Here is a 27,924-nt window from a genome sequence, read left to right on the forward strand (position 1 = left end):
GCCCGGAAGGAGGAAGCGCGGGCTGCCGCTTCTCCTCCGGGTGGGGTGAGGGATCGGAGCCGGGACGCTGCTCCTCCTCATCGGGTAACGGCGCTGAGGGGTCGGCCCTGGGCAGCGATCCGCCCTGTGGAACAGCTTTCTTTGCACATGCGAGTGACGGTTTGGTTCCAGCTTGACTTTTTTTGTTTTTTTTTCCCGTCCACCCTAAGGAAACATGGATGCGAAGAGTAGAATGTGTTTAATCAGGAATCGTCAGGCGTTGGAGAAAGACATCAAAACCTCTTACATTATGGATTGCATGGTTGCTGACCAAGTCCTGACGTTGCAGGAGGAGGAGGAAGTGAAACTGCAGGTAGAGTCATCTCTGTTTTTATCCTTTCCAGGATGCTCGTGCGTTTTATGGTCCTTCCTGTAAATAATTACTTCTGTCAATCATTACTAGATATTAATGTTTATCCAAGTGCTTGGCGTGCAGTTATTATTGCAGGTCATAACGTCAAGTTGAGGTCTTGCTCAAATCGAAAGCTGTATCTCTAGCAATGAACGTGGTCAGTAACCTGCAGAGCAATAGATAAAGTGTTTTATAAGGCTGATTAGATTGTTTTAGCTTTGTGTAATACTTATTTTAATGTTTGTTCTAGAATACACAGAAGGAGCGAGCAGCTATGTTAATAAACACTCTTCTTACCAAAGACAATAATGCATATAGATCTTTTTACAATGCACTGCTTCATGAAGGGTACCGAGATCTTGCTGCACTTCTTCAGGATGGCATCCCTGTCTTCTCCTCCAGGAATGGAAAGAATGCTATGGATGAGATGACTTCATATGGTCAGTACAACTGCAACAATCCTAGTATTTGAAAGAGAAGCTGAGTTTGTTGCTAAGTAACTATCTGCAATACCTGTTCCACCAAAAAGGAAGTAAACAGTGAACACGTTTACTCGTTTTGGTAGCACAATAGTTGGTAGTTCTATGTTTCATGTGATAGGAGAGGATGGTTATGTCTTTCATTGGTCATCTTGAAAGCATTCCTTACTTAGTAATGTGTATTTTAAAAGACTGGAAACCTGAAACTTGTTTTTCTCTACATTGTAACATTTCTATGGTAAATGAAAGAAAGACTCTTAGATTTATGTAGGTTGCTCCAAATATAATGCCTCCTCTTTGTTTCCATGGAAACTACAATGGATTTGAAGAGCCCAGTAATACTGTTTGATAGGTAGTGTTCTGTGCTATTTTACAGCACAGCTACGGCCTTTAGCTATGCATTTTCACTAGTAATGGGCAAAAACCTATATGCCATACTGGTAACTATCTGCACTGGGGAGGTAATACACTGTTGCCACTGCTGAAACCCTCTATCCACCTCCTCACTGTGCTCACATCCTCTGTTTGGTCTCCCTGTTGATGTTCAACGAGTGTCAACAGATGTCAATGGGTGCCATTTTTTCTGCATGGAGGCATTCAGTTCCACACCTTTGCTTCATATGCACTTCTAAATCAGGCATGATTTTGTCAGACTACCCCTCTGCTGCCATCTGTTGCGAAGCAACAAAATGGAATGGAATATTGGTGGGAAGGTTCAACCTTTACTGCCATACCACCAACATCTGCCCCTGATGTTGTGGGCCAACATAATAAGACAGGAGATGTTACTGTTGGAGCAGCTCTTATGTATAAAGAAAAAATAAAAAATTGCAGCCTCCAGAATTCAGACATTTCTCCTGTAGTGTAGTCTATAACTTTCAGCACTGCATATCAAATGTTAATTTAATTAATTGATTGTGTACTTCTCTCCGCCAGATCTTTTGGTTATCTTAAGTAAGATCTTAAACTTTACAAAAGTTGTTATAATGGGATTGATGTAACTAGGTCCAGCTTGCAGAAAATGTTTTTTCTATCTGGGACACTTCTCACTGTAGGTGGGAAGCTGGTACCTGTTAATTATGGTCTGGTTAGTCCTGTAGTTCTTAGAGCATTTGTATGGGGAACAAGCTGGGGGAAGGATTCTTGAAGGGAGAATTCTTTGTTTTGAAAGAGGCATAATGTATAGAAATCACTTCTTATTTTTTTATTTCTTGTTTCTAACTTCAGTTAAGACAACTCTCTGCGAAGGAGGTGTACCACAGAGACCAGTTGTGTTTGTCACCCGGCCAAAGCTGGTAGATGCTATTAAACAGAAACTGTGCAGCTTAGGAAGTGATCCAGGCTGGGTCACAGTTTATGGAATGGCAGGTTGTGGAAAGACTGTCTTAACAGCTGAAGCTTTAAGGGATCACCAGCTCTTGGAAGGTACTTTTATAAAACATCAATGTTCTAATAAAAATAACCAGAAATATCCACATATTGAGTGTATATGGAGAAGTATCTTATGTCATCTTGAAATTAATTTTGTATTTAGCTTGATGAATTCCTTAGGTGGTTTTGAAATATTGCTTGCAAGTTGCAGCTTTCAGAGCCATTTAGTGCTCTGGGACTACTACATATTTTGCTAATGTATGGAAAAAGTTTCTGAACAGTTTTTTTACCTTGGAACCTACTTTGATTTATGAGAGGGTACACATTCTTAGGTAACTTGAATTTGTTATTTCTACCAGTATAAAATCTAAAATAATCATTTTTAGTCTTTATTCTTTTTGGGCACTGCTTCTCAGATCTTCAGTTTTTTACCTGTGGGATATGAGTTTAAAAAAAAAAATCTTGTTCGAATTATAGTGTATATTTTAGTAATGTCAGTCATTGATGGTGTGGTTATACTACTATCATTTTAGCTCACAACAGATCAGAAATGAAATCATTTACTGATGTTTTTGTGTACAGGACATTTGGAGCAGAAAGCGAGACTGAGATATTAGAAAGCATGATAGAGGTTTAGAGAACATGGCATCCTCTGCTGCAGCTGACTCTTCTAGATGCCAACTGTTTTCTGATAATTTTGTATCCCAAACCTTAAACTCCTGCAGAATGAAAAAGTGAATGCTGAGTCAGAGAAGGAAAGGGCTTGTCAAAGGTCGGGAAGGAAGACGAGTAAAGAGGAGGGACAGCATCAGTGGCAGTGTGAGTGAGATCGCTGTGGGAACTTGCCTTAGAGAGCCTGTTCCTTTAATAATAAAGGACAGTAAACTTGTAGAATCATCCTTGTGTAGTACAGTAAAATTTTAAGGTTGGTTTGCAGTAGACATTACAGTTCATGTTTAAATTAAAATTGAATTATTGATTGCTATTCTACATTGCTATGAATACTTCTAATTTTAAACGTAAAGTGTGATTAACAGTGTTGTTCCTGTCAGGTTATTTTCCAGGAGGAGTTCACTGGATCTCTGTTGGAAAACAGGACAAAGCAGGGCTCCTCATAAAACTACAGAATCTCTGTAGTAGATTAGAACATGACTCTACCCTTTCACAGAGGCCTCCACTCAACATCGAGGAGGCCAAAGATCGTCTTCGTTTGCTGATGCTGCGCAAATACCCTAGGTGATGTCAGTAAAATGCAATGCTATTCTTTTATTCTGCTATTCTTTTATTGTATTACGGAGTTTTATCAGTTACTTTGGTTTAATCAACTAAAATGGCTTTTACGATTACATGTTTCTGTTTCTTTAAAAAAAAAAGCAGAAGAGAACATCCTAACTTTTTCACTTTTTTACTTTCCCTTTTTCTGTTTTAGTGTAGATAATTTAGAAGTAATAGTCAAGTTAAAGCTAGCAGTAGAATTTTGTTGCTTGCATATGGGCTGCTGTTAATATTTTCTAAATTGCTTGCTTATGGTAAAAGAGAAAATAGATTCAGAGAATTATAGAAAGCTGAAAGATAAATGGATGGTTAAATCAGGTCTGTAATATGTGCAGTAATGCTTTTTCCCTAAGTAGATGCTTTTTAATGGAGCAGTGTAAGGGATACATTGTAAGCTTGCTCTGGATACGATATATTTGTCAGATAATTATTGCATATATATATACATATGTGTACATATACATGTATATATATACATGATAATGAGCTGTGCAGGAGGCACCTTCACATGAAAAAATGTTAGTCATTGAGAACAGAAAGTTGAGAATGAATAGCTGGAAATAAGCACTACTTTAGCTTTGTGTTCTTACTGTGGACTTAAAATGTTTCATGAGCGTGTGAGGATCATACAGTTGTAGAAGGCTGTGCATCACTGGAGAACAGTTAATGTCTTTTTAAAGTGTTTGCTCTGAAGTTACCAAAGTGAACAAGTTTTCATGGTATGACTGATTATTGCCAAGAAGGCAGTTACTTTCAAACTCGAGGAAAATTGACTTGCTTTGGTCAAGCAAAGTCTTGGCCACTGCACAGCTTTTTTTCATGTTTGAATACTAACTTCTGTTATTTTTGGGGGGATTTCATTACTCCCTGGGAAAATCTATGCTAAACTAAACACTAGTGAGATATCACATGAATAATACTCTGATGTTATGATTGCAACAGACAACATAGGAAGGTACTGACATTTTTTTAAGAGAAAAAAGTGTTAATTGCATAGAAAACAGTTTAAAAATATTGCCAGACCCATGGGAAATTGACAGATAAAGATGGGAAATCCAAGTAGGTGCCTCCAGTGGAGAAAAGAGATGAACAGAGTGATTGAAAGGAAACATGCTCTTTTCTCTTGCTAACTTGACAGATTACTTACTACAGCCTGTGCTGCATCCTGCCCAGGTGAGGTGTCAGGATGCTGTAAGAACAAATTGAATGTGTTGCATTAGGTTAATACAGTTCAAGTATGAACAAAACTTCACTAGTCTATTATTGGAGATACTTGTATTCAGCTTTCTGATTCAGTGTTTAATGTCCTCTTGTTTCTTGTATTAATGGAAGAAAATTAAAAAGTTGTACTTAATAATGAAAGAACATTTTCGGAATTAAGTACTGTGTCTTATTACTAATAGGTTCTGAAATATGATTTTTTTTTCTTGTGCTAGGTCTCTTTTGGTCCTGGATGATATTTGGGATTCCTGGGTATTAAAAGCATTTGATAATCAATGTCAGGTACTTATCACCAGCAGGGACAGGAGTGTGACAGATGCTGTGTCTGGTAAGGAACGGTCTTCTCTTCTGCGTTAAGAATTACAGGTGTACGTGTATGCAAAGTGTTTTTGTGAACTTCTAAAAGAGTCTGATAGAGTGTGTCTATCAATTTTCTACACAAGTAACAAAGTTTTAGTGTTCAGACTATGCTTTTCCATGAAATACATATTGTCTAGTGTATATGTCTACACTGAGAACCACTGCACTCTTCAATAAATTAGCCTGTCTGCACTGCTGTGATGAAACTGATTAACTCTACATATGAAGTTGTCTATGAGCTGGATCCTTTGCTCCAGATTTTTCTCAGAAAATGCTCTTCATTTTCATAGCATTTTAAAAATTATTTTCATTTCCCCCCCCATGTACAGGCAATAAATATGAAATTCATGTGGAAAGTGGACTAACACATGAGAAGGGACTGGAGGTTTTAGCCTTGTTTGTGAATATGAAAATATCAGAACTGCCTGAACAAGCTAACTGCATTATAAGGGAATGCAAAGGTATGACACTTACCACTTTTTAAAATTCCATTTGACACTCTGTATTTTTTTTTATTTCTTGATTTTGACTTACAGAAAGAGTAGGGAACATTTGATGATCAGAAGGCTGGAGCATCTCTCCTAGGGAGAAAGGTTAAGGGAACTGGGCTTGTTCAGCCTGGAGGAGAGAAGGCTCTGGGGTTATCTCATTGTGGCCTTCTGGTACTTGAAGGGAGCTTATATCCAGGGGGGGAGACTAACTTTTTACACAGTCAGATATTGATAGGACAACAATTTATTAAAGACAATATCCTGATTTATTCATCCACTAGACTAAACTACTGAATTGTTTCCTTCAGGCCCTCTAAGATTAATTTACTTTCTTCCCCCAGGTTCTCCTCTTGTGATATCCTTGATAGGTGCATTACTACGAGACTTCCCTAGTCGTTGGGAATACTATCTCAAACAGTTGCAGAATAAGCAATTTAAAAGAATAAGAAAATCTTCATCTTATGACTATGAAGCCCTTGATGAAGCAATGTCCATAAGTGTAGAGCAACTGAGTAATGATTTGAAAGATTACTATAAAGACCTCTCCATCCTCCCAAAAGATGTTAAAGTACCTACTAAGGTAATAACAGCAACTCAGAAACGTCATAGTTTATTTTGTTTACTCTGATGATTATTTTTTATAAATTAGACTCGATTCTTGTAGGTTCCTTCCAACTCAGGATATTCCATGATTTTTAGTGATATATAAACAATAAGAAGTCGTAACATTTGAATTTACTGTATATAGCTAATGTTATATGCAACTTAATAAGAACTGGTAGATCGGATCCATTATTATATCATACCTTTTATTGCTAGTAATAAAGCTAAAAATTTATAACTGAATTAGTATGTTCATAATGTTAGTTTAATGTACACTCCATGTATAGCACAACATTAAGTTGTAAGTGAACTCTCTGAAAGCTTAAAAACTATTAGGGAATTCCTTTTGTGAAGAATATATGATCACCATGAATCAGTACAGATATACAAGTTACCCTTCATTTGTCTTATCTATCTCTACAAATACATAGTTTGATATTGAACTTACTGAGTTGCTCTCTGAGCATGCTTATATTTTGCAGATGGTAATGTTTTTACCATGGTTTTTTCAGTTGACTGTCAATCTTGTGATATTCCAGTTGTGTTTTCTCCTTAGTTCTGTTATCTTTTCTGCTTTCTTAGGTGCTCTGTATTCTTTGGGATATGGAAACTGAAGAAGTTGAAGATATACTGCAGGAATTTGTTAACAAATCTTTATTGTTCTGTGATCGTAATGGAAATTCATTTCATTATTATTTACATGATCTTCAACTTGACTTTCTTACAGAGAAGAATCGCAACCAGCTTCAGGTATTGTTCTGGCTGATCTTCTTACTTACCTTATTCTACAAAGCTGCACCTTCTTCAGAAAACATTCCTTTGTTAAGTAGTATCCAGAGTAGCTTCATATAGTAGGCCCACAACGCAGTTAAACTAATGCTGGCTAAAAACATTTTCACTTGAATGTGAGAAGTGATTTAATGATATTTCCTTATGGCACTAAGAAACTAGTAGAATCATAGAAGGCTTCAGTTTGAAGAGACCTTTAAGGGTCATCTGGATCCAGTTTTAAAAGAGAAGGCAAAAAAGGTAGATAGGAAGAAAAGGCCAGTTGTTTGCTTTATATTTCTAAATGTATTTTTTATTACTAGCTATGCATGTTTAATGTAAAGAGTGACCTGACAGCTGTTCTCAGTCAAAGAAGGAAGATTAGCAACTTGCTTTTCTATCTTTAGTATCCAGAGAGTTCCTGGGGAAAATCTTCAACAATAATTTAAACTACAGTTTTTGAAGATAAGATTTTCTTGTTTAATATATTGACATCTTACATTGTGGAATAATAATAATAATAATAAACTCTTAATATTAAAATCAGTCCATATTTTTTTATAGTACTAATTGAATTTGTGTTTGATATGCTTTGCAGGAACTACATAAAAACATAGTAAATCAGTACAAGAAATATTACAAGCTTCATGTGCCTGTGTTATCTCAAGAGGACTGCATGTACTGGTATAACTTTCTAGCATACCACATGGCTGGTGCCAACATGCAGAAGGTGAGTTCTGACTGGGTTCATCTGTTTGTCTTCTTGACCCACTGCCCTTCCCCTCCAGGCCATCTTTTCCTGCTCAGAACTCTCCTTTCCCAAGGTTTTGGGCAGATAAGCAAGCACTGAATGTAAAGTCCTTTGATACTGATAGTCTACTGATAGTCACTATTATGAAAATTACTTCATTTCTATCCTATGTCTCTTGTCTTTTCAATCAGTTCATAAGATTTCTTATAACACCTTTTGTTTTTCTTTTCCATTTGAGAAAAACTTGGTAAAAAGTCTTAAGCTTTTTTGGAAATCCGGGCTTACTATGTTGTGTGATTAAAATTAAATTGATTTGTTTAGCTTATTCAATTAGATTGATGAATAGTCATTCTCTTTCTACAGAAGCCTTGTTAACTTTTTTGCATTATATCCTATTTATTTGTTTGCAAAAGTTTGTTCTCTATATTGACAGATTTCAGGAGCCATCTAACATTTGGCAAAAGGTAGATGAGCCAGTCTCTGTTGCTAGGATTGCCTTGAAGCATTTCAAAAAATGCTGTCACTTTCACCCCCTATTTATTTCCATGGAAGTTACAACAGATACAAACAGCACAATAACCCTATTTGACAGAGCAAACTCTCAGCTACAAAACAGTGGTTTTCAATGAATTCATCACAGTAAGCTGTGCATTTTTACCAGTGATGACCAAGAGCCTGCATGCTCTTGTATAGCATTTGGTGTTTGGTGACTAATTGCTTTATTTCTCTTGTGCTAAAAACTTGAGTTGAACCTTTTTTGAGGTAGTTCACTATATAGAATACACTTATAGGAACTTTCAAAATTACGGTGAGGTAGAAATCTAGTTCTTTTTTTAATCACACTTACCTCACTGATTGACTGTCATTTTAGTTTCAGTTTATTGGAAAAGGTGTTTTTGTGATTAGCCTTTCTGTGCTTTGTGGAACTAGCACATCAGAGTTTTTATCCTGTCTCATTGTGACTGTATGCTTCCCAGAGTTTATGCTATTCATATAACTTATTTCTTGTTATTTAGACATGATTTAAATTGGTTGGAAGGCTAACAAAGATAGGAGATTTTTCTTTTAATTGTGACTGTTTTATTTATTGCAGTATTTACTGTTTTTAAATTGATAATATAGTCTTTTAATTGTTGTTTCTAATCAGCTTTTCTTTAATACTTCTATTTGCTGCTTCTGATTTTCTTCAAGTAGTATCTCATTTTAAAATTAAATATAACTGCAACAGATATTTTTGCTTTTAACTGAAAATGAGCTTTTCTTAAAGAGGAACAGCTATTAGAAATGATCTTTGCTTTTTCAACTTTTCATAAGTTTTCCAGAGCTGTATATTAAACCAGGTCTTCTGTGCTTCCAAAGTCAAGATTTATTTTATCCTCCCCCATCTATTTGCTGACGAATAGTTAAGGAACAATTCTTGTTGTTTAATACTGAGCTTAGTGTTCTATACCTAGAATTTTTATAACCAATCAAGTAAAGTCAGGAAACAGGAAATTGCCTAAGTTTTGAACTGGAGTGAATTGTACTGAGATATATTAAACACCTTATGAGTTTTCCTGTGCTTTTTATTTTTTCCCCTTAGGTAGATTAAGTTGTGGAACTCGTGCTCTGAACTTTTATTTGTATTTCTTGCAGGAACTTCGTGATCTCATGTTTTCTCTAGATTGGATTAAAGCTAAAACAGAGTTGGTAGGGCCTGCTCATCTAATTCATGAATATGTAGAGTATAGTTCAGTCCTGGATCAAAAGGTATGTAAAAGGTAAAGGATCAGTCTGTTCCGAATATGTTTTTCCATCTTTTATTGCATTGTATGTATGTATGTGAGATACATAGGAAGCATAAGAATGAAACATTAGAACGGTATTAAGTTTATCTTTACCTTGGAGGAGAGAAAAATGAAGGATTCAAAAACTGTAGTTTCAGTTAACTTCAGTATAGGTTCCCAGCAATTAACTATGGAACTCAGTAATTAATGATGAGTGCAGATGGTGCTCCCTTTCTTGGGAGGTTTAGGATCTTGATGGCCTTTTGGGATAGTCTCAGTTGTATTTAACGTAGACTACTCATTGAGTAGATCGTTGCTTCCAATATCCTTATTTGAAAAGTAAGGATAATACACTTTTCTGAATAAAATATTTCAGTCTACGATATGTGCATGCTAATAGAACTAAGGAGAACTAAATGCTCCCGTAAGAATAGAAAATTAAAAAGCAAAGGGCACTTAAAAAACATAACCACTTCACTAATTATCAAACATTATCTGCTCTGTACTTAGGATAGCGTAATACGTGAGAATTTTCAGGAATTTCTGTCCTTAAATGGGCACCTTCTTGGACGGCAGCCTTTTCCTGACATTATACAGCTGGGTCTTTGCCAATCAGAGACATCAGAGGTGTATCAACAAGCCAAACTACGGGCTCAAAGAGAAATGGGAACATTTTACTTGGAGTGGATGTAAGTAGCAGTAATCCACTTGCTGATATGTTTCTCCCTTGATTCAACAAAATTGTTGCATATGCAGTAACGAGTAATACAAGAACTGCTGTGTTTTTCCCAGGGAAAAGAAGTGAAATAATATTCAGGAATTGATGAAAGAAAAACTGGATATGTAAAGCTACAAATGAGTAATAATTTCATAGAAATAAAGGAATATGTTTAGTTCACAATGAACATTCATTTTAAGTACCTATACAAAGGTGAAAATATGATAATTTGAAGCTTCTCTAGATACCTTTTTAGATAGGTGACAGTTGTAGGACAAATATTATGTGTGTTATGCAAACTTGAAAGAGACCACGTAGGAATTTAAGCTTTCAGAAAGAAGTCTGTTTGGACATGACGGATACCAACTCATTGAGACGTTATTAGTGTGAGAAACGCTCAAAGTCCAGAATTTCTGGTTAGGCAAAGATCTTCGTGATAGCAGCAGTTCATTCACTATCGCAGTAATGGGCGCACGCCCCCTATTGACAAGGGAGAGATTGCGCATCAGTCAGTGAAATTCATTGAGTACCCTAAACCCGACACCAGGTAATGCTCTCCTGGTGCTTGCTCATTGGCTGAGTGTCTTAGCATCGGGGAGATTGTGAGCCTGTTGCTATGGTACATTTCCATATAAGGTCCATTTCCAGGTCCGTTACCAACCTGTTGTTTTTATGTATGTTTTGTACTTTTCTGTTGAGATAGGAGAGCAGTGTTTCAAAAAGTTAGCACATTCTGTTCTGTGCTCTCCACACCCTGCGTATTTACCTTATCTTATGCCTGTCTCAGTTCTACCTATGTCAGGATACCCCTGATCTCAACTTTCCTCTGTTCAGCAACTTTTCTTGTGCAGAAAAAAAACAACTTGCATAACTGTTTTACAGGAGGGTTATAAGTTTAGTAAGGTCTAGACTACATACAGAAAAATACTGGAAACTTCCACTGCAAAAACACAACCTACCTCTCACATTAGGAAGACTGTTTTGCTGTACAGTGCTTATATGCATGTGGTATCTTTGTCTCTAAGCTCTTAACTGTTGGAGGGCAACATAGAGTCTGAGTGAATGTAAGAATTGGTTTCCCTTGTTTTGTGTGAAGGCTGGCAGCTGATTTGATGTTTCCAAAGCTTGCTGCATGAGATATGTGGACAAGTGTTATCTTTTTAAAGAGGATTTTGAATGATAAAAAAAAAATGCTGGGAAATCACACTAATCTCAAATGAACTGTCTTCTCTTGCAGCAATAAAAAATCCTTGAAAAACCTCTCCCGTCTGGTTGTTCGTCCACATAAAGATGCAGTTTACCATGCCTGCTTTTCTAGGGATAGACAAAGAATAGCATCATGCGGAGCTGATAAAACACTTCAGGTAAAATAACTACCTATGCATGAGTGAAAACTATTTTGATAATGGTTGTTAATTGTGCTATTGCTTTCCATTTGTCATGAAGATATTAGAGATCCAGACTTTAATGCAGACAAGAGCTTGAAAGGGATGTGTTACATGAACATATATAGGCTAGTAAGTATTGTTTTGTAGTTCAATAACTATACCACAGTGTTACAGTTTGTACTGTAACTGGTGTAATAAATGAATACAAGTGAACTTTTAATGATTCAAAACAGCTAGTGGCATAAGTAGTGTATCCTAGCATGTTTCACATTCATTTGCAAAAATGGTATTTCCCATCTACAGCACTGAAAAGCAGTAAGACGTGTTAGAGCTTTACAATTTGCATGGGGTTTTAATAGATGTTGTACTACTTAACACCAAAGTTGGTATATTTTCTCATGCAAAGTAAAGAAATCTGGGCAGAAAAACGAGCCATGGAAGTTGAAGACAGTAGTAGATTGGACAAAGGTATGAAGTGGTTAGGAAGTGATTGAGGGGAGACAGAAAGGAAAGTGACTAATACAAATTTGCCAGCAGTCTGCCTGGAGGGGAGCCAGACAGCTCTCAAGGAAACTAGCAGTCAGCCAGCCACTAATCTGGTCAAGTATCCATTTTCCAGACAGCCAAAGGTAAGGGTGAAGAACAACTTTTCTGCAAGCCTTTGGTATTGTTTTGGATGCTTGCTAAGTTCAGTACAGAGTGAAAATATTAGTGGTCCTTAGTTGCTGTTCATTTGGCTATTTAATGTGGTGGTGTTCGTTTCGTTATTTTATTTGCTGGCTTCTACCCTGTTATGGTCATGGCATCCACCCACTTTAGGAGGTGCTTGGTGGATGTGCTAGTTTTATGCTGGGCTGAAGTTACTGTGCTGGGCTTCTGTACTTCATGGCCTTGTTCCTGGGACTGCTGATTTCTTGTTTTTTCTCTTGACTTTCTAGCAAAAATTAAAAAAAAAATTATATATATATTTTTTCCAGAAGCAAAACCAGTAGAAATAATAGGAAAATTAGCAATCATTTTTTCATTGTTTAACTTTGAACTTAGTCATGTTTTTCTTAAGAGTGACATTAAAAAAAAACCCTAAGGTTTTCATGAAGATTAATTCTACTGTTTCAGTGTAATGAGAAATGATTGCTTAGATTAAGAGCAGTTACTCTGCAGAATTTACTGTAGATGTAGGGATTTTTTTTTCTTTGAACAGATACCAACCGTTTTGTTGTTACTGCTATTCCTTTTTTATGAAAAAGTGAGGAAAAAAATAGGGATTTCACAACTGTAGCATTTCACAACTGTTACTTGTAATAACACTGCAGATACAGTTAATAAGATATTGTGCTGTGAAGTTATTCTTAAAGTAAAATAAGAAAGTACGTGGACTTAGCCTTAAGGAGTAGAAAAGTCTTAGTTGATACAAGGCCTGGTTTTAGGCTTCAAGGGTAGAAAAAGTCATTAATGAAACACATAGTGCATACAGGTTAGTTTTCAGTATTTTTTTCCATAATAATTTCTATCACCTTTATAAAATTGAAGTTGAAATCAAATGGCTTTTTATAACTTCCCTTGAAATCATAAATGCTTTCAAAACGCAGGCAGTTTTATGAGGAGCTTAGCTAAGAGGGCTTTTTGATAGAAAGCAGTCTTTTACTTGTGCAGCATGTTTTGGAATTGTATGCCAGTTAGAAGATTTCATTCCTCATTGTATTTCTTCAGGTGTTCAAAGCAGAAAGTGGAGAGAGATTGCTGGAGATAAGTGCTCATGATGATGAAATACTTTGTTGCACTTTTTCTGCAGATGATAAATACGTAGCAACTTGTTCAGCTGATAAAAAAGTGAAGGTAAGGAAAGGGAGAGCAGGCTTTTTGCCACATCAGATTTCAGTGTTAACCAAGTCAGGTAGAGCAAATTCTTAGGACTAAATGTTTTTAAAAACTGTCTTGAACCTTATGCAGATAATTCACTACTTTAAAAACAAAAGATGTCATACTTATTGCGTTAAGCTTCTTTTTCTTCTGTAAACATCATGCATACACAGTGACAACTTATTTTATTATTAGTTGATTTGTTTTATTTGGAACATAATTCATGAGTCCAGTCCTGTTCATAACATAAAGTGAATGTACTTATACATGTTTTCCTTATGTAGCTTTATCTTTTATATAAGTTTTTGTTATTTTTAGTTCTTCAGAGCTGCAGCAAAACGTTGATTCTAGTCTTTCTCAGATTTTGATCCGAACTATGATCCTCCCATCCCCTTGATATTTAAATTGTTCAAAAGTAGCTGTGAAGATTTGTGTAATTAATACTAAGCTAAAACAGAATTTTAACAAGAGTATGTTGGCTTTATGTGGTTGCAGACACCTTGTTATAGGAACCTTTGGTTCAACATAACACGTTCCAGTTCTTGTTTTGGAAAATGTATGTATCTGCATCTCTGCTGCTTTAGTGGAAACTGTATGATATCACAGCTGTGTGTTAGTGGATATAAATACACATTTTCCCTTTTTTCTTTCATGCATTTTTAGGGCTCTGTTTATATTCCAACATGGTTTATGGATTTTTTTTTTATTAAGTACATTGAATATATTTAAAACTGCCTTTGTCCTTCAATTCTGACTAGATCTGGAATTCGAGAACAGGCAAGTGTTTGTACGTGTATGAAGAACACACAGAACAGGTCAATTGCTGCCAGTTCAATAACAGAAGGGGTCAGTATCTTTTAGCCACCTGCTCAGATGACACTTACATCAAAGTAAGTTGAAAAGATTGTGATAAGCAGTATGAGAATAACCAAAACAGAATAATTATTGTTGTGGAAATATACTTCATATGCTGTAAATGAAGGTTTTTTAATGAGCCGGGTAGAAGAGAGATGGAAACAGATCAAGAGTTCTGACAGGGCAGAACAGATAGATTGTTTATACTTATGATGAAAAGTAAGCAGATTTCCCATGGGCTGGGCACAGAGGTGAAGACTTCTAGAGGATGAAATGGGAATGGGAGAGTGAAATACCTGATTAAAAACCAGAGAAGCAGGAAAATAAAAAAACAACGGCCACAGGCAACACAAAACTGGATGCTAAATGATGAAATGAATAAATACACAAAGTAATGGAAGTGGAGCAGATGTATTTTCTTATTAAATTGATTGGGCATAATAAAGAAGTAAAAGTGGAAGCCAAGAAAATAACAGTGCTCAAAGCAAAAGATTTGTCTTGTTAGCCATCTGGCAGTATTCAGACTATGAGGCAGTATGTGTACTTGGAGCAGAAACCACATAACTGAAATATCTGAGGAAAGGAGGGATGAAAGGAGGACCTGGGCTTTGTGTAAGGTTGGAATTTCCTGGCACTGTTGGGTAAATCAGATTGCTGAAGGTGATGCCCTTTCTGTCCTCACTGTATATTCCTGCTTTTGTTGCAGTGCATGTACTCTTGTTCAGGAAGCCAACTTTAATGGGATTAATTTTTCTCTTAATGACCAGAGCGACTCCACTGTCCAGTTCCAGTGTGAGATAATTACTAGGAATAGACAGTGAGGTGTGGGATGCTTGGGGGTGAGGGGGAGAACTGTTTGTCTCAACTGTGAAGTGTGTTAATTGCAGTGTGAAATCTTAACTGAAACGTTCTGGCCAGAGCTTGTGATTGTGTAAATTAGGATTAGAATAGACTAAAGGATAGATGTTCCAGGAGATGCATTTGTTTTCTGAAATTTTCACCTTGGATCAAGTAGATTTAGAACAGACCTGTTTAAAATTTTATACTGTAAATGCTGTTAAGATTTTAGACTGTTTGACATTCTCATGAGGAACAAGTGGCAGAACTGAAGTATGTCCAGTAATAGAATAGAATGTTAAAATCAAAGAGGCCTGATTTTTATGTTTATTTTATTTTATTTTATTTTTTTCAGAGAACACTGTGCAGGTAACTGTTCCTGCTTTGAGCTCTCACCTGAGCAGTCAAGTGAGAAAACTGGAAACAGGAAGGCAGTGTGTGCTGTAGACCTAGAAAGTGCATATGCCTGTGTGTGGTCTCTAACACACAAAGTGTATTTTTTAACTATTAGAAGGATGCAGTAATTCAAGACTGAGTTAAGAGATTTCATTTGAGTTATTATATACAAGCTACATAACTCTGAATTTTGAGGTTGAAGGGAAGGGAAGAAGCTAGACAAAGTTTAATCCTCAGTCTGAAGAAACTATCAGTAAGTTTGTGCTATTTGAGGTTCTTGTATTCACTGTACAGAAAGTGCTATATAATAGCCATGGGAATCATTTTGATGCAAGCTGGCATATGGAAGTAAATTGTGGGGGAACCTCAGGCATAGCTTCAAGTCTGTGAGCATGTGGGTAAAACTAAGAAACATCATTGAGAATTTGGTTGTCGCTCTGTGATTCTGTGAAGAACACGAACAATCTGAATAATTCATGAATTTAATTATGTTTATATATTTCTCATGCAGCTTTGGGATTTGAAGGATAAGTATTGTAGGAATACGATGTTTGGTCATGTGAACGCTGTCAGTCACTGTAGATTTTCACTAAATGATGACTGTATTGCTAGCTGCTCAACAGATGGAACAGTGAAGGTATGTAGCTTATTTTTTATATCAACTGCCTTTTCTGGTGACTTTTTTTGGTAGAAAATACCAAATATGCATAAGATAATTTTGTATTTGCATGGACAGCTTTCATGAATTAAACCCTGAAACAATGGAGTATTGTTCCCATTTTTAATGCAAGACTTAGAAAGGTTTGATCCAGTTCCAGAAGAACTGAGTGGCTACAGTTTTAAATAAATTCTGCCTGATCTAATTTTGAGTCTTTTTCATCATTAAAAAAAAAAAAAAGGTGCGTTGTTAAGAGAACTGGTGTGGAGGGTATTTTGAAATTTGTTGAAACAAAAATAGTAATAAAAACAAATCAACAGCGAAAAACCTTTTAGAGTAATTAAAAGGTCTGTCGTCTGGAATTGAATCAGCAATAGTCATAAACAATAAAAGCAATTTGTGTGCTGGTTTTCATGCATGCACTAGAAGAGAACTGAGGTAGTTATGTTTTTTCCTTAGAATACAGGTATTGTTTTCATTGCCTTTGGCTGCAAGAGAACTACACTATTTCAGTATTGCAATTCTTAAAATGCTGATACCTTTCTATGGAGCTGCTATACCAGGAAAGTGATGTTGTAGTATCTGTTGCCATTCAGAAGAAAAGCTGTGGTAGAGGGAACAGAAATACTCAGTAGCTCTCTGGCAGGTGCCTTAGTGAAATAAGGGTACAACCTAGATGTACTCAATGCACCAGATTTCTTCTTGTGAGTGGACTTTATTGTTTAATGGAGTTGCAGAGCAGTTCTTATTTTTATCTTTATTCTGTTGTTAAATAGAAATTAAGACAGCCAATTGGGCTTGCTTGATTGTTGTTTTCCTTACTTTCTTCCCTAGAATGGATAGGGAAGTAGCTCTCCCCTGTTGTGTTTTTGAGAAAAGAGAGGTTTCATGTATTTCCTTTATTTTTTCTTGAAGCTCTGGGACGTGCATTCAGCAAATGAACTGAAAACTATTGAGATAAAAGATTTCTTCAGGAATGCAGATGAGCAGCAAGATGATGTGGAGGTTTTAGTAAAATGTTGCTCTTGGTCCAGAAGCGGTGACATAATTTTAGTGGTAGCCAAAAATAAGCTTTTGGTAAGTATCTCATGTTAATGATTCTCTAGAGGCAGTATATTACTATCTAGGAGGAATTTACAAATACTGATTAAATTATAAGCTACCTAGATGTTTCAGACAAAGTGCCTATTTTAAGTGTGTGTTTAGTAAAAATAAGCAGTTGATAAACATGATGAATGAGAAAAATGCCTTCTAAATTAAAAAATCTTTATATACTCAACAGTAAACTATATCTGTGGTGAAGTCATTCCAGCTGTGTGCTAAATATTGTAATTTTCTTCACAGCTTTTTGATGTTACAACGTGTGATCTGTTAACACAAGTCATCATAAGTCATCATAGCACAATCCAATACTGTGACTTCTGTGCAGGGGATGAGTTAGTAGCAGTTGCTTTGTCTCATTGTTCTGTTGAGGTAAGTGATTTCTTTATGGCTATAATATACTAGGAAATAGTAATGCAAAGTGTTACATTTCTCTTGATTTTGTGTATGAAGAGGTAAAACAAAAGTAGCAGTTTTAACAGACTTTCAGTGTGCTTTATTCTTTGTAATTTGTTTACCTCTAAAATGTAAAATATGAATTGGGAAATAATGTTTTGAAATTAAAGATTCCTCTTAGAAAGCAGAACTCTGTTTTATGTAAAGCCACTAGGCTACTATATTTATCTGAAATTATTATGTGGTTATTGTCACTCTCCAGACTATATGCCTTCCCATCACTTAGTTCAAAACAAGCAAACAAAATACCTTCTCCCTGTATGCTGCTGCAGGATTTGGCAGTCTGTGAAAGAGGAATATAAAAGCTGAAATAACTTGAGACTATCATGGCTAACTAAGCATGTACAAGTATTTGGGCTTTCTGTTGTTTTTTTTTTGTTTGTTTGTTTATTTCTTCTTTTGCATTCTGTTTGGTCAGCTCAGCTTGTTTATTTTCATTTTCATAATGAGTGCATTAGTTCAGGCATAGTTCTTTTTAGTTATTTTTATGTTAGTTTTAGAGTGAGAAGTAAGAAAATGCTAGTAGAGATAGTAATTAGGTATGCTTTTCAATTTTGCACTGTTTCTCCTGAAAATATAATCTAAATTCATTTGAATTCTTTCATATTTTTGTTGCAGTTATGGAATATAAAATCCTTATCAAAAGTAGCAGATTGCAGGGGACACATGAGCTGGGTTCACTGTGTGGCATTTTCCTCAGATGGATCTTTGTTTCTGACATCTTCTGAGGACCAGACAATACGAGTAAGATGACTCTTATAAAAAAAATTGATACTTTCTATATGTGCATATAAAGCTAAATAATTTGTTTAAAATGTTATGAAATTAGATATTCATATAATAATATAAAGTATTTAGCATTACAGTTATATGTTTATATAATGCAAAGCACAGTGTTTATTATGAAGTCATCTATACAAACAGTAAAATGAGCTGCCTATTTTCTTTATTTACTGTATAGATAAATGATCTTTAAGTCCAGTGACAGTTCAGGAGTAATGGGTAATATAGATTTTATCTAAATTAAAAACAGGGAACTGTTTTGACAGGCCTTCTGTAAGCTAGCAGATAGGCCTTTCATGGTTAGATATTTGTATGTTACTGTTTAGGACAGATTCCTATAGTTGAAATGCCTCATTAAAAACTGTGAAAATAAACCTACTATGTACCAAAGTAACATTTCCTTCTCTCCAAGCTAATGCATTCTTGAAATGTTGAAAGCAATTTAAGTATAGAAGTGCATCCTTAGCATTTACTGTAATAGAATTTTAACACTTTTCTTTGAAACAGAAAATTGCAGACTTCATGATTCTGATTCCAAATACTTAAAAGACTGCTTGGCAGCCTGGAAAAAAAAGAATCATTTCTGTTTCATCAGTTGGAATTGCTATAGCAATTGAACAACTTTCTTTCCCTAGTAAATAAAATAGCAGAAGGATAATTTTCACTGTTTTAAAATCAGTGTTACTTGCAAGTTTCTAAGACTTTGGTTTAAAGGTACTCAGCAAGTTTTATATCTTGTTCTTTAAAACTAATGGAGTACACTGTTCTTCATTAGATTTGGGAAACAAAGAAGGTGTGCGAGTCTTCTGATGCTGTGCTAAAAAGTGAACTAGATGTTGTATTTCACAATGGTGAAGTCATGATTTTAGCAATTTACAACCAAAAGCATATACAAGTAAGTTGTATTTCTCAATGTATTAATATATTTGAATTTATCTGTAAATCTCAGTAGGAAAGAAAGCACTGAAACAACTGCCTGTTGATGACTTTCAGCAATTGAATCTGTAGCAGATGGTTCTTAATATATCGTAACACTTTAAGTATAGGAATTCTGCCTAGTAACAGAATATATTTTTCTCCTTTGTTCATGAAGAGAAAATGAGAAGTCAAATTGTAGTTAATCAGGTGTACTGTAATTCAACAGTAATCTGCTATCACATCTCTTAAGGTAGTTTCTCTTGTGACCGTGATGTTTTACCCTTAGTGATTTGTAATCTCCCAGAAATGCATTCCTAGTCATCTATGTTCTATGGAATCATTGTATGGATCACACTGGAAGATATTCTTAATTTATAGATTTTTTGTAAATAATTGTATTAAGATCTAAGTATTACTGGTGTGAAGGACAACACTGAATTGAGATTGGTGCACTGTATGTGCTGTTAAGCTCTTAAAGTCATGCTTACACTCAATTTGGCATGGGTATCTGACTGGCAAGCAGGCTTGAGCTCAGAACTCACTGTATGGCTTTTGAAATCTGGGAATAACATGTTGACTTGCTGTTTTCTGTGACCATGCAAACTTTCAAAAGCCTTCTGACACTGAGATGTGTTTTTATTTACCAACTTGTCCTGTTCAGAGTGTGTTCTAAAGCAAAAGTTACACAGACCTTTAAAACAGCTGATTTGTGAAAGTCTGGACTAGGTAAACAAAAGTTTACAAACTATTTTCTTGCTGTTCTTAGCTCTTTATCACATTTTATTTTAGTTTAAATTCAATAATATTGATTTCCTATCTTGCAGCTCATTAATGGAAATACAGACAGCATTATCATACAGACAGAACCTCAGGAATCCCTTATTTGCTGCTGTTGCTTAACTGAAGATCTTAAACTTGCAGCATTTGGGCAGGAGAATGGAGCAGTAAAGGTATTAAATCCTAAATTTGATTTTAAAAATAATAGGCAAAAAACTTTCTTTTTAAAGAAATGTAATTTTAGTGACTCTCTGCAATAATATTCTTTGGTATAGTACTTAAAAAATTCTTATGTTTGAGTGACACTGAAATGATGAAAGTTTAAAGGTAATACAATTCAGCTCTGATTTTCATCTTACCAAGGACTGATTTTTGTTGTGGCAGTCACAGAATCACAGAACTGTAGGGGTTGGAAGTGACCTCTAGAGATCGAGTCCAAGCCCCCTGCCAAAGCAGCTCCCTAGCCCAGGTTGCACAGGTAGGTGTCCAGGTGGGTCTTGAACATCTCCAGAGAAGGAGACTCCACCACCTCTCTGCAGCCTGTGCCAGTGCTCCATCACTGCACTGGGAAGAAGTTCCCACGCACATTTGTGTGGAACTTCCTATGCTTCAGTTTGTGGCCATTTCCCCTCGTCCTATCACCACACACTGCTGAGAAGAGTCCGGCCTCATCCCTTTGCCTCCTGTACCTTGGATATTTATAGACGTGGATCAGATCCCATCTGAGTCTTCTTTTCTCAAGGCTGAACAGACCCAGATAAAATAAAAGAGGAGCTCCAGGACCTTTATCATCTTTGTAGCCCTCTGCTGGACTCTTTCACGGAAATCCTTGTCTTTTTTTGTACTGGACACAGTGCTCAGTCCATTGGCTGAGAGTGATGTATTCAGTCTCTTCATATTTAAAGAGAATTTGCGTGTTCTTCTCTTCTTTTCCCTAAAATATGTAAAATAAATACTGTTATTACATTCTTTGTTGTAAAGGTATTGCAGTTGTTGGATGGGAAAGTTCTGACATCCCGGGACGCCTACAGGACATCTGTGCAGCATTGTCGCTTTACCAATGATGGTCAGATGCTGATTTTGAGTGCTCATGACGCAGTCATACAGGTTTGGAAGATATTTTTAAAGGTTTTTTAAACTTTTTTTGCAAATAGGTATAATAAATGCCTTTTCTACTATGCCTTATGTAAACTCAGTCATTGGTCACTGTATATCCTGCCTGTGGAACCATCTTTGTTCCATGCATTTTGGATTGAATTTATATTGCATTAGGGTCAGCTGGCGCCCTTGATTCCATTGCTGCTTTCTTTTGTGCTTTCCTGCTCATCTAATTTGCAAGTGTTGCAATGTCAAGTAATTTGTTGCAAACAGTGTAAAAACAAAATTACTGTTGTTTTTTTTTTTTTCTCTGGATGACCCAAAATAGGATGTAGCAAGTTAGTGCACCAGATAGAGGCAAGAGGCTGTAGAAACTGTAGCCTGTATTTATATCCTACGGGGTAGTGACTGTTACCCAGTTCTAATGCTGTGCATGATTGAACCAACATGCAGACAGGATTCCTAAACTAGAGTTTGTGCTTTACAGTCATTAAGTCAATATGACCCAAGTTGAGCTGATTTGAAGTAAAACCTCTACATCTCATGTGAATGCTGGTCCTCAGCCATGTTTTGCTCAGTAAATCTATTCCAGTTTCAGTTTTCTACCTCCTTGCTAAGGTAGGCATAGCAAGGTGCTATGGTATACATGTGCTGCACTCTGTTACTGTGTTTGTTTTGCTGTAACTGTGCAAAAGCTCTGCATCTGTAGCTAGGTTGAGTATCTTCACTATAGTCAGGTAATAGTCAGCCCACCAGTTCATCATCCTCAGGACGCAGGAAGATTTTTTTCTAGGTTCTTGTCTCCCCCTAGTGGGCAGTCACAATTGTCATCTGCATGACTTGTTACTGTTCTTTCTTCGGTGCAGAAAACCTATTTGAAAACCATTTAAATCACTGCCATTTAAATTATATTGAAGTTTAATAGAGTCTGTAAGACAAAATGATATTTATTCAATTTTCAGGGAGGAGTTCAATTAAAAGTAGTATCATTTTTGCTATGAAAACACAAACTGAAATGGCACGTCATTAAAAATAGGCTTAAAATATAAGATAAATTAAAAATACATAAATATATTGTTTCATCTAAAATAAGTTTAAAAATAGAGGCATGCCAAATTTAATAAAATTATAGAGTGCCTTGAGTTGGAAGGAACCACAAGAATCATTGAGTCCAACTCTGGGCTCCACACAAGACCACCCAAAATTTAAACCCTATGTCTGAGAGCATTGTCCAAATGCTCCTTGAACAGTCTGTGCCCACGACCACTGCTCTGGGGATCCTGTGCTAGTGCCCACCACCCTCTGGTGAAGAATCTGTTCCTAACCCCCTCACCTGATACAGCTCTGTGCCATTCTCTTAGTCCCTGTCACTGTCACCACAGGTGACACGGGTGTCACCATTCCCCTCTTGAGGAACTGTAGGCTCTTTTTCTCCAGGCTAAACCAAAGTACTTTAGTTGTTCCTCATATCTTACCTTTTAGACCCTTCACCATCTGTGTTGCCCTCCTTTGGATGCTCTCTAGTAGTTTTATATGCTAACCTGCACACAGTGCTTGAAGTGAGGCTGCACCAGTGCAGAGCAGAGTGTGATAATCACATCCCTTGACTGGCTACTGGTGACAGTGTACCCCAGGGTATGATTGGCTTTTCTGACTGCCAAGTGTTTTAAGTACCAGATTCACTAAGAAAATCAGATTGTGTGTGTATTACAGGGAAACAGTTTGCTTGCACGTTCCACAGTGGTTAATGCATTAAACTATCTCTGAGGTTGACTCTTAACTACTACAACATGCATCTTCAGTATCTTATAACAAGTTGTCACACGTGTAAAAACCTGTCATCATTCCTACAGGTTTAAAATTAAGCAGTTCATTCTTTTTCAGACACGTTTCTCATATATGCTTAAAGTTTTCTGTCTTTATAATTAGGTATGGAATTGGCAGTTGAACGAGTGTGTGTTTCTAAGAGGGCATAAGGAAGCAATCAAAGACTTTGCACTTCTGGAAAATTCAAAACTTCTTTCCTGGTCATTTGATGGTACAGTTAAGGTAAATAGAACGTTGTGGATCATATAAATTTTTTAATTGAAAAAGCTACTTGGTAAGCTCTGTACATTGTAGTGACACACACCTGGTTGAATTGATCCAGAAGTATATGCTGTTTGAGACAAAAAATTAACATTTTATATTTCTAGTAATATTGGTATTGTTATATTTTTGTCAACCACATAAAGTTCATCTATTTTAAAACTTTTTTCAGCAGTATTATACTGGAAAAACAGGCTATTTCTGTTCCATAGGTTTGGAATATCACCACTGGAAGAACAGAAAAAGATTTTGCTTGCCATAGAGGCGCTGTTCTTTCTTGTGCTGTCTCTCCTGATGGCAGTAGGTTTTCATCTACTTCTGCTGACAAAACTGCAAAGGTTGGTTAGTTTGTGTGCAAAAATAATCATGATACTGTGTTTGGCCTGAAATTTTTGCTGTATTTTTCATTATCAGATAACTAGTGATTATTTAAGTGATCTTGTTTTATTTCCAGTATTCATGTGTGATTCAGATAATGAAAGCAGAGTACATACAGTGTAGTCCACACATAAGTAAACTTTAATAATGCCTTTAAGCATACATATAAAAAATGATTTGTATGTTTGAATACTAATTTTATTTTTTAGAAATAAGGGGTAAAACCATAATTGTTTTTGAGCTTGTTTTCACTCTTCTATGTTTTTCATGTAGATATGGAGCTTTGAAAGTTTGTCTGTTCTTCATGAGCTAAAAGGTCACGAAGCCTGCGTGCGGTGCTCTGCTTTCTCTCCTAATAACAAATTACTGGCCACTGGAGATGACAAAGGAGATATAAGGGTACTGCTTTAACCTGGTTGTTTATTTTATAATTCAACTGATAATCAGTTCACATACTGAGGAGTTCTGATAGTTTGTGTTCTGCATCTCTACTTAACTAGCAGTGTAGTTAATATCAGAGAGCTGAAAATAGCAAAGGTACCTTGCCACACTCATACAAGGTGACAGTAATTTGAAACCATACTGATGGATTTGTTTTCCTGGGTTCCATAGGTTTATGAATGCTGCAGAAGTATGATTCACACAATCTGCTAATGGTTCTACTGTAAATTGTTTTAGTGGTTAAATCCTTTCTATATAATACAGTTGCAGGAGGAGAGTGCTTTTTTTCAGGTTATTCTTTCACTTCCAAAGGAATGATTATTTTAAAAAGGCTTTTTTTCCCCCTCTAATATGGAAAAATGTATTTCAGCTTTCCTTATGCTTACTTACATACGTAATCTTTTCTTTCTGTCAGATTTGGGACATTTTAACAGGTAAATTACTTCACTTCTGCTCCTCAGTTACTGTGGATGAAGGAGAACCAACGCATGGTGGTTGGGTAACAGACCTCTCATTTTCTCCTGACAGTAAAATGCTTGTGTCATCTGGAGGCTATCTTAAGGTAAGTCTTGAAATAATAAAACAATAATAAAGAGGCAATATGCTGATAATTCTAAAGGAAAACTCAAACCACTTAAAAAAAAAAACCAAGTCTGTTATTTTTTTTTACTTAATACTGCTCTATCGTTGTAATTGTCTAGTGCTTCTTGCATTTCTTCTTCAATTTGAAAGCTCCTTAAATATATTTCTAAGCTGGAGTTTGTTTCTGAACTTCACATAGGCTGTTGTTCAGAGAGTTCAAGGTAGAGTTGTGAACTTCAGATCTTTATTAACAAAGCTCTTCAGTAACATCTTTAATATCAAGATTCCAGTCATTTGTTTGCCTTAATATCTGTTCAACTTCAGCTACAAGTGTATTCTTTATGATGAATAGAAAAATGCTGTGTGTCCTACTTCATTCATTCATTCAAGATAACTGAGTTCTGAATATCTATTTATGGAAAAATTGAAAGGAAATTGCAAATGTGAACATTCTGCCTTGAAATACATCCTTGCTAACTTAAACTGTATTGTTATATTTTATAGTGGTGGGATGTTACTACTGGAGAATCCTTGCAAACCTTCTACACAAATGGAACAAACCTCAAGTCAATACACGTGTCCCCGAATTTTGAAGTGTATGTGACTGTTGATAATCTTGGCATTCTTTATGTATTACAGAAGTTGTGATTAATGGGCTGAACATAGTGGAGATCACCGAGCTGGAAGCAAGATTGTGCTAAGTTTATATCTCTTGTTAAGCTGTGAATGACACTTCAGTGCTGTACTCATGATGTTTTCATACATATTTATGTACATTTCTGCATGTTTTTGCAAATTAACTTGCATTTAATCTTGGTTTTGGTACGCATCATTATAATGTTTAACTCCTGATTTGCATCTTAAATATATTGCTCCCAATTTTGTAATGAAATTTTATTAAGATTTATTCAAATCAGGAGAAATTAATAATTAACAGCACTGGAAAAAATAATAGGAATATAATAGATCAGTAATGTATCTTGTGCAAGGGCTGATGGCTAATTGCTCCCTTGTTATGAACACAACTGTGAGATGCAATTTATTTATTTATTTTTGCTATGATGAAAGGCTTTTCATTTAGTACAGAATGGGAGGAATCAGGGACATCCTTCATGTGAAAAAAGAACCTAGCTATACTGCTGCTTGAAGTTCCTAACAAATCAAGTGGCTGTTCAGTTTACAGCACCATTGTTCCTGCTTCCCCAAGAGTCTTCACACTTCTAACCTTGTGGAGATAAGAGTGATAAAGAAATAAATGACATGTATGAGCCATTCTTATTGAGGGGAGCATCTTGAGTCTTGTTTTCTCAAGGCAAAATCTGAAGGGATGTTAGAATTGAAGTGGAAGATACTGTGCCACGTGTCCATTCAAATGATGAATAGAGCTAACCAGCTGAACTGAGGCTAGAAATGCTTTAAAAGCTTTATACTGGAAAATCTTAGAGGACATGACTTGTGTTTACTTTTAGTTTTGAAATTAGCATTCACTTTATACTATGAAGACATTTTATTGTTGGCTTTTCTAGCATTGGGTTTTTTGTACAGGGGATCTTTTCCTGGATAATATGTGATTTTTTTATTATTGTTTAAGGGTTTTTTTTAATCTATTTATAGATTCTGTTTAGGGTGGAATCTTTGATGTTTTGTACTAGTTGGACTTGACATATCTTTTGTGAATAATTGGCTAACAATTTTTCTTACCTACCTTGTTCTAGTAAACTGCCTTTTAACTGAAGTGATGGCACAAACGTTAGTGCCATGATTTTCATATTTTTGTAGCTGGCAGAAGAACACATTATCTAAATACTTGGTTGTAAAAGGTATGTTAACAAGGGTGTATCACCTGATACTGAATAATGAAAATTTCTCCTTATTAATAGCTTTTTTGTGTGCATTTCAGAAGATATAATACACATTCTCAATATTTTCCTGGTTTTGACAATCGATGATTTTTTTTTTTCCTGTTTTCTATCCTGAATACTAAGGTGCTATTGAATACGGGTCAGTATAATTAGAGTACTGCTGGCAGAAGCATAGAGGAAAAAATGTGATAGAAAAAAAAATAATGTTTTGTATTATAAGTATGTACAGCATTCAATAAAGATGATCCAGGCAATGTGAGCTGGAAATACAGAAGAACTTTCATCCCTGAATGTGGTTTTTTTTTTCTTTTTACAGAGTAGGAGGGAGGGGAAATACTGTGTCTCATTTGCTGTCTTTTTATTATCTTTTTCTGTGTTGTGAATATGTAATGTTGCTTTTCACATCGCATCAAAAATAGTTTCACAGGTAAGCAATGGTGTTAAATATGACATGTAGGAAGAAATGAACAAAGGCAAACTAATGTCTTGGAACATGTCATGTAAAGTTCAGGACAGAGATGCTTCTACTCTGCTTTCTTGCTTGTACAGACTTCATCAGTGTCTGCCCTGAAGAGCTGAAGATTCAAGCAGTGGGATGGTCCTCTCAGCCACAGAGTCCCTTGACGTGTAGGCTGTGCTGTATGTACTCCACCAGACCGCGTTAGTCAGAACTTAAGAGTCCTAAAAAATACAGGATAACTTCTTCACATGAGAAACCAGGGCAGAAGGCTGTCTTCTGTGACAATGTTAACAAATCTCTGATGATAGAAAAATGTGGAAGAGTGGAGTTCATAGAGATTTTCAATTTGGAAGCAAATAGCCAGCAAGTAATACAGAATCTTGGAAATGTGAGGACTAAATAATGCATTCTTGAATTGTTCTGGAAGGATGACAGCACAGGAGGATGCCATTGTACTTGTTGCAACTGAGGAAGCTGTGCTTCATAGAAGGTGGCATTAAGGGAGTGAGGGTATCTGTATCCACATGCAAATAGATGGAGTTGACTAGTAAGACTTCATGGCTGCAGTGGAAGGAGATGTAGTGACAAGAAAGTCTGAAGAACCAAATAACAGATACAATTTGCTGGAAGAGGATAAAATATTAATGAAAAACCTTTAAGATAGGGGTTAACAAAGACATCAGTGTCTTTAATTTAAAAAAAATTAAATAGGTTAGGGCAGTTCATTTGAACAAAAATGAAGTGCTGCTTTGCCATCAGATGATTTGCTGTTCTCTTTGATGCTTTAGATGT

The 27,924-nt window shown here is 35.9% G+C and overlaps 1 protein-coding gene across 4 annotated transcripts; it reads left to right on the plus strand.

The window, feature by feature from the left end:
- The first annotated feature begins 16 nt into the window (after positions 1-16).
- Positions 17-26,949, plus strand: APAF1 (apoptotic peptidase activating factor 1). Of its 4 annotated transcripts, XM_065742729.1 has the most exons (26): positions 27-352; positions 642-831; positions 2,098-2,295; positions 3,294-3,477; positions 4,953-5,065; positions 5,427-5,558; positions 5,930-6,168; positions 6,774-6,941; positions 7,558-7,689; positions 9,346-9,459; positions 9,987-10,165; positions 11,432-11,558; positions 13,293-13,418; positions 14,201-14,332; positions 16,042-16,167; positions 17,104-17,265; positions 17,533-17,661; positions 18,364-18,489; positions 19,304-19,423; positions 20,271-20,396; positions 21,205-21,330; positions 23,251-23,370; positions 23,622-23,747; positions 24,061-24,186; positions 24,644-24,790; positions 25,315-26,949. In XM_065742729.1, the coding sequence occupies exons 1-26, from the start codon at positions 215-217 to the stop codon at positions 25,456-25,458; spliced, it is 3,750 nt and encodes a 1,249-aa protein (XP_065598801.1). In that variant the 5' UTR covers positions 27-214; the 3' UTR covers positions 25,459-26,949. The 4 variants fall into 4 exon arrangements, with proteins under 4 accessions (XP_065598803.1, XP_065598804.1, XP_065598801.1 ...); XM_065742730.1 differs by lacking the exons at positions 27-352; positions 642-831; positions 2,098-2,295 and having other exon boundaries at positions 3,451-3,482; XM_065742731.1 differs by lacking the exons at positions 14,201-14,332; positions 16,042-16,167; positions 17,104-17,265; ... (8 more) ...; positions 24,644-24,790; positions 25,315-26,949 and adding an exon at positions 12,120-12,211 and having other exon boundaries at positions 17-352; positions 13,293-13,412.
- Positions 26,950-27,924: the final 975 nt, after the last annotated feature.

The sequence above is a fragment of the Cyrtonyx montezumae genome, unplaced genomic scaffold (genome assembly GCF_038088225.1).
Source record: "Cyrtonyx montezumae isolate F1298 unplaced genomic scaffold, pur_monq_1.0 scaffold_3, whole genome shotgun sequence".
NCBI lineage: Eukaryota > Metazoa > Chordata > Aves > Galliformes > Odontophoridae > Cyrtonyx > Cyrtonyx montezumae.

Excerpts from the sequence above, each read along its gene's own strand:
- APAF1 (XM_065742729.1), top strand. The coding sequence starts at position 215 with ATGGATGCGAAGAGTAGAATGTGTTTAATCAGGAATCGTCAGGCGTTG. Across the intron at positions 353-641 it reads AGGAGGAAGTGAAACTGCAG|AATACACAGAAGGAGCGAGC; the intron begins GTAGAGTCATCT and ends TGTTTGTTCTAG. Across the intron at positions 5,559-5,929 it reads CATTATAAGGGAATGCAAAG|GTTCTCCTCTTGTGATATCC; the intron begins GTATGACACTTA and ends TTCTTCCCCCAG.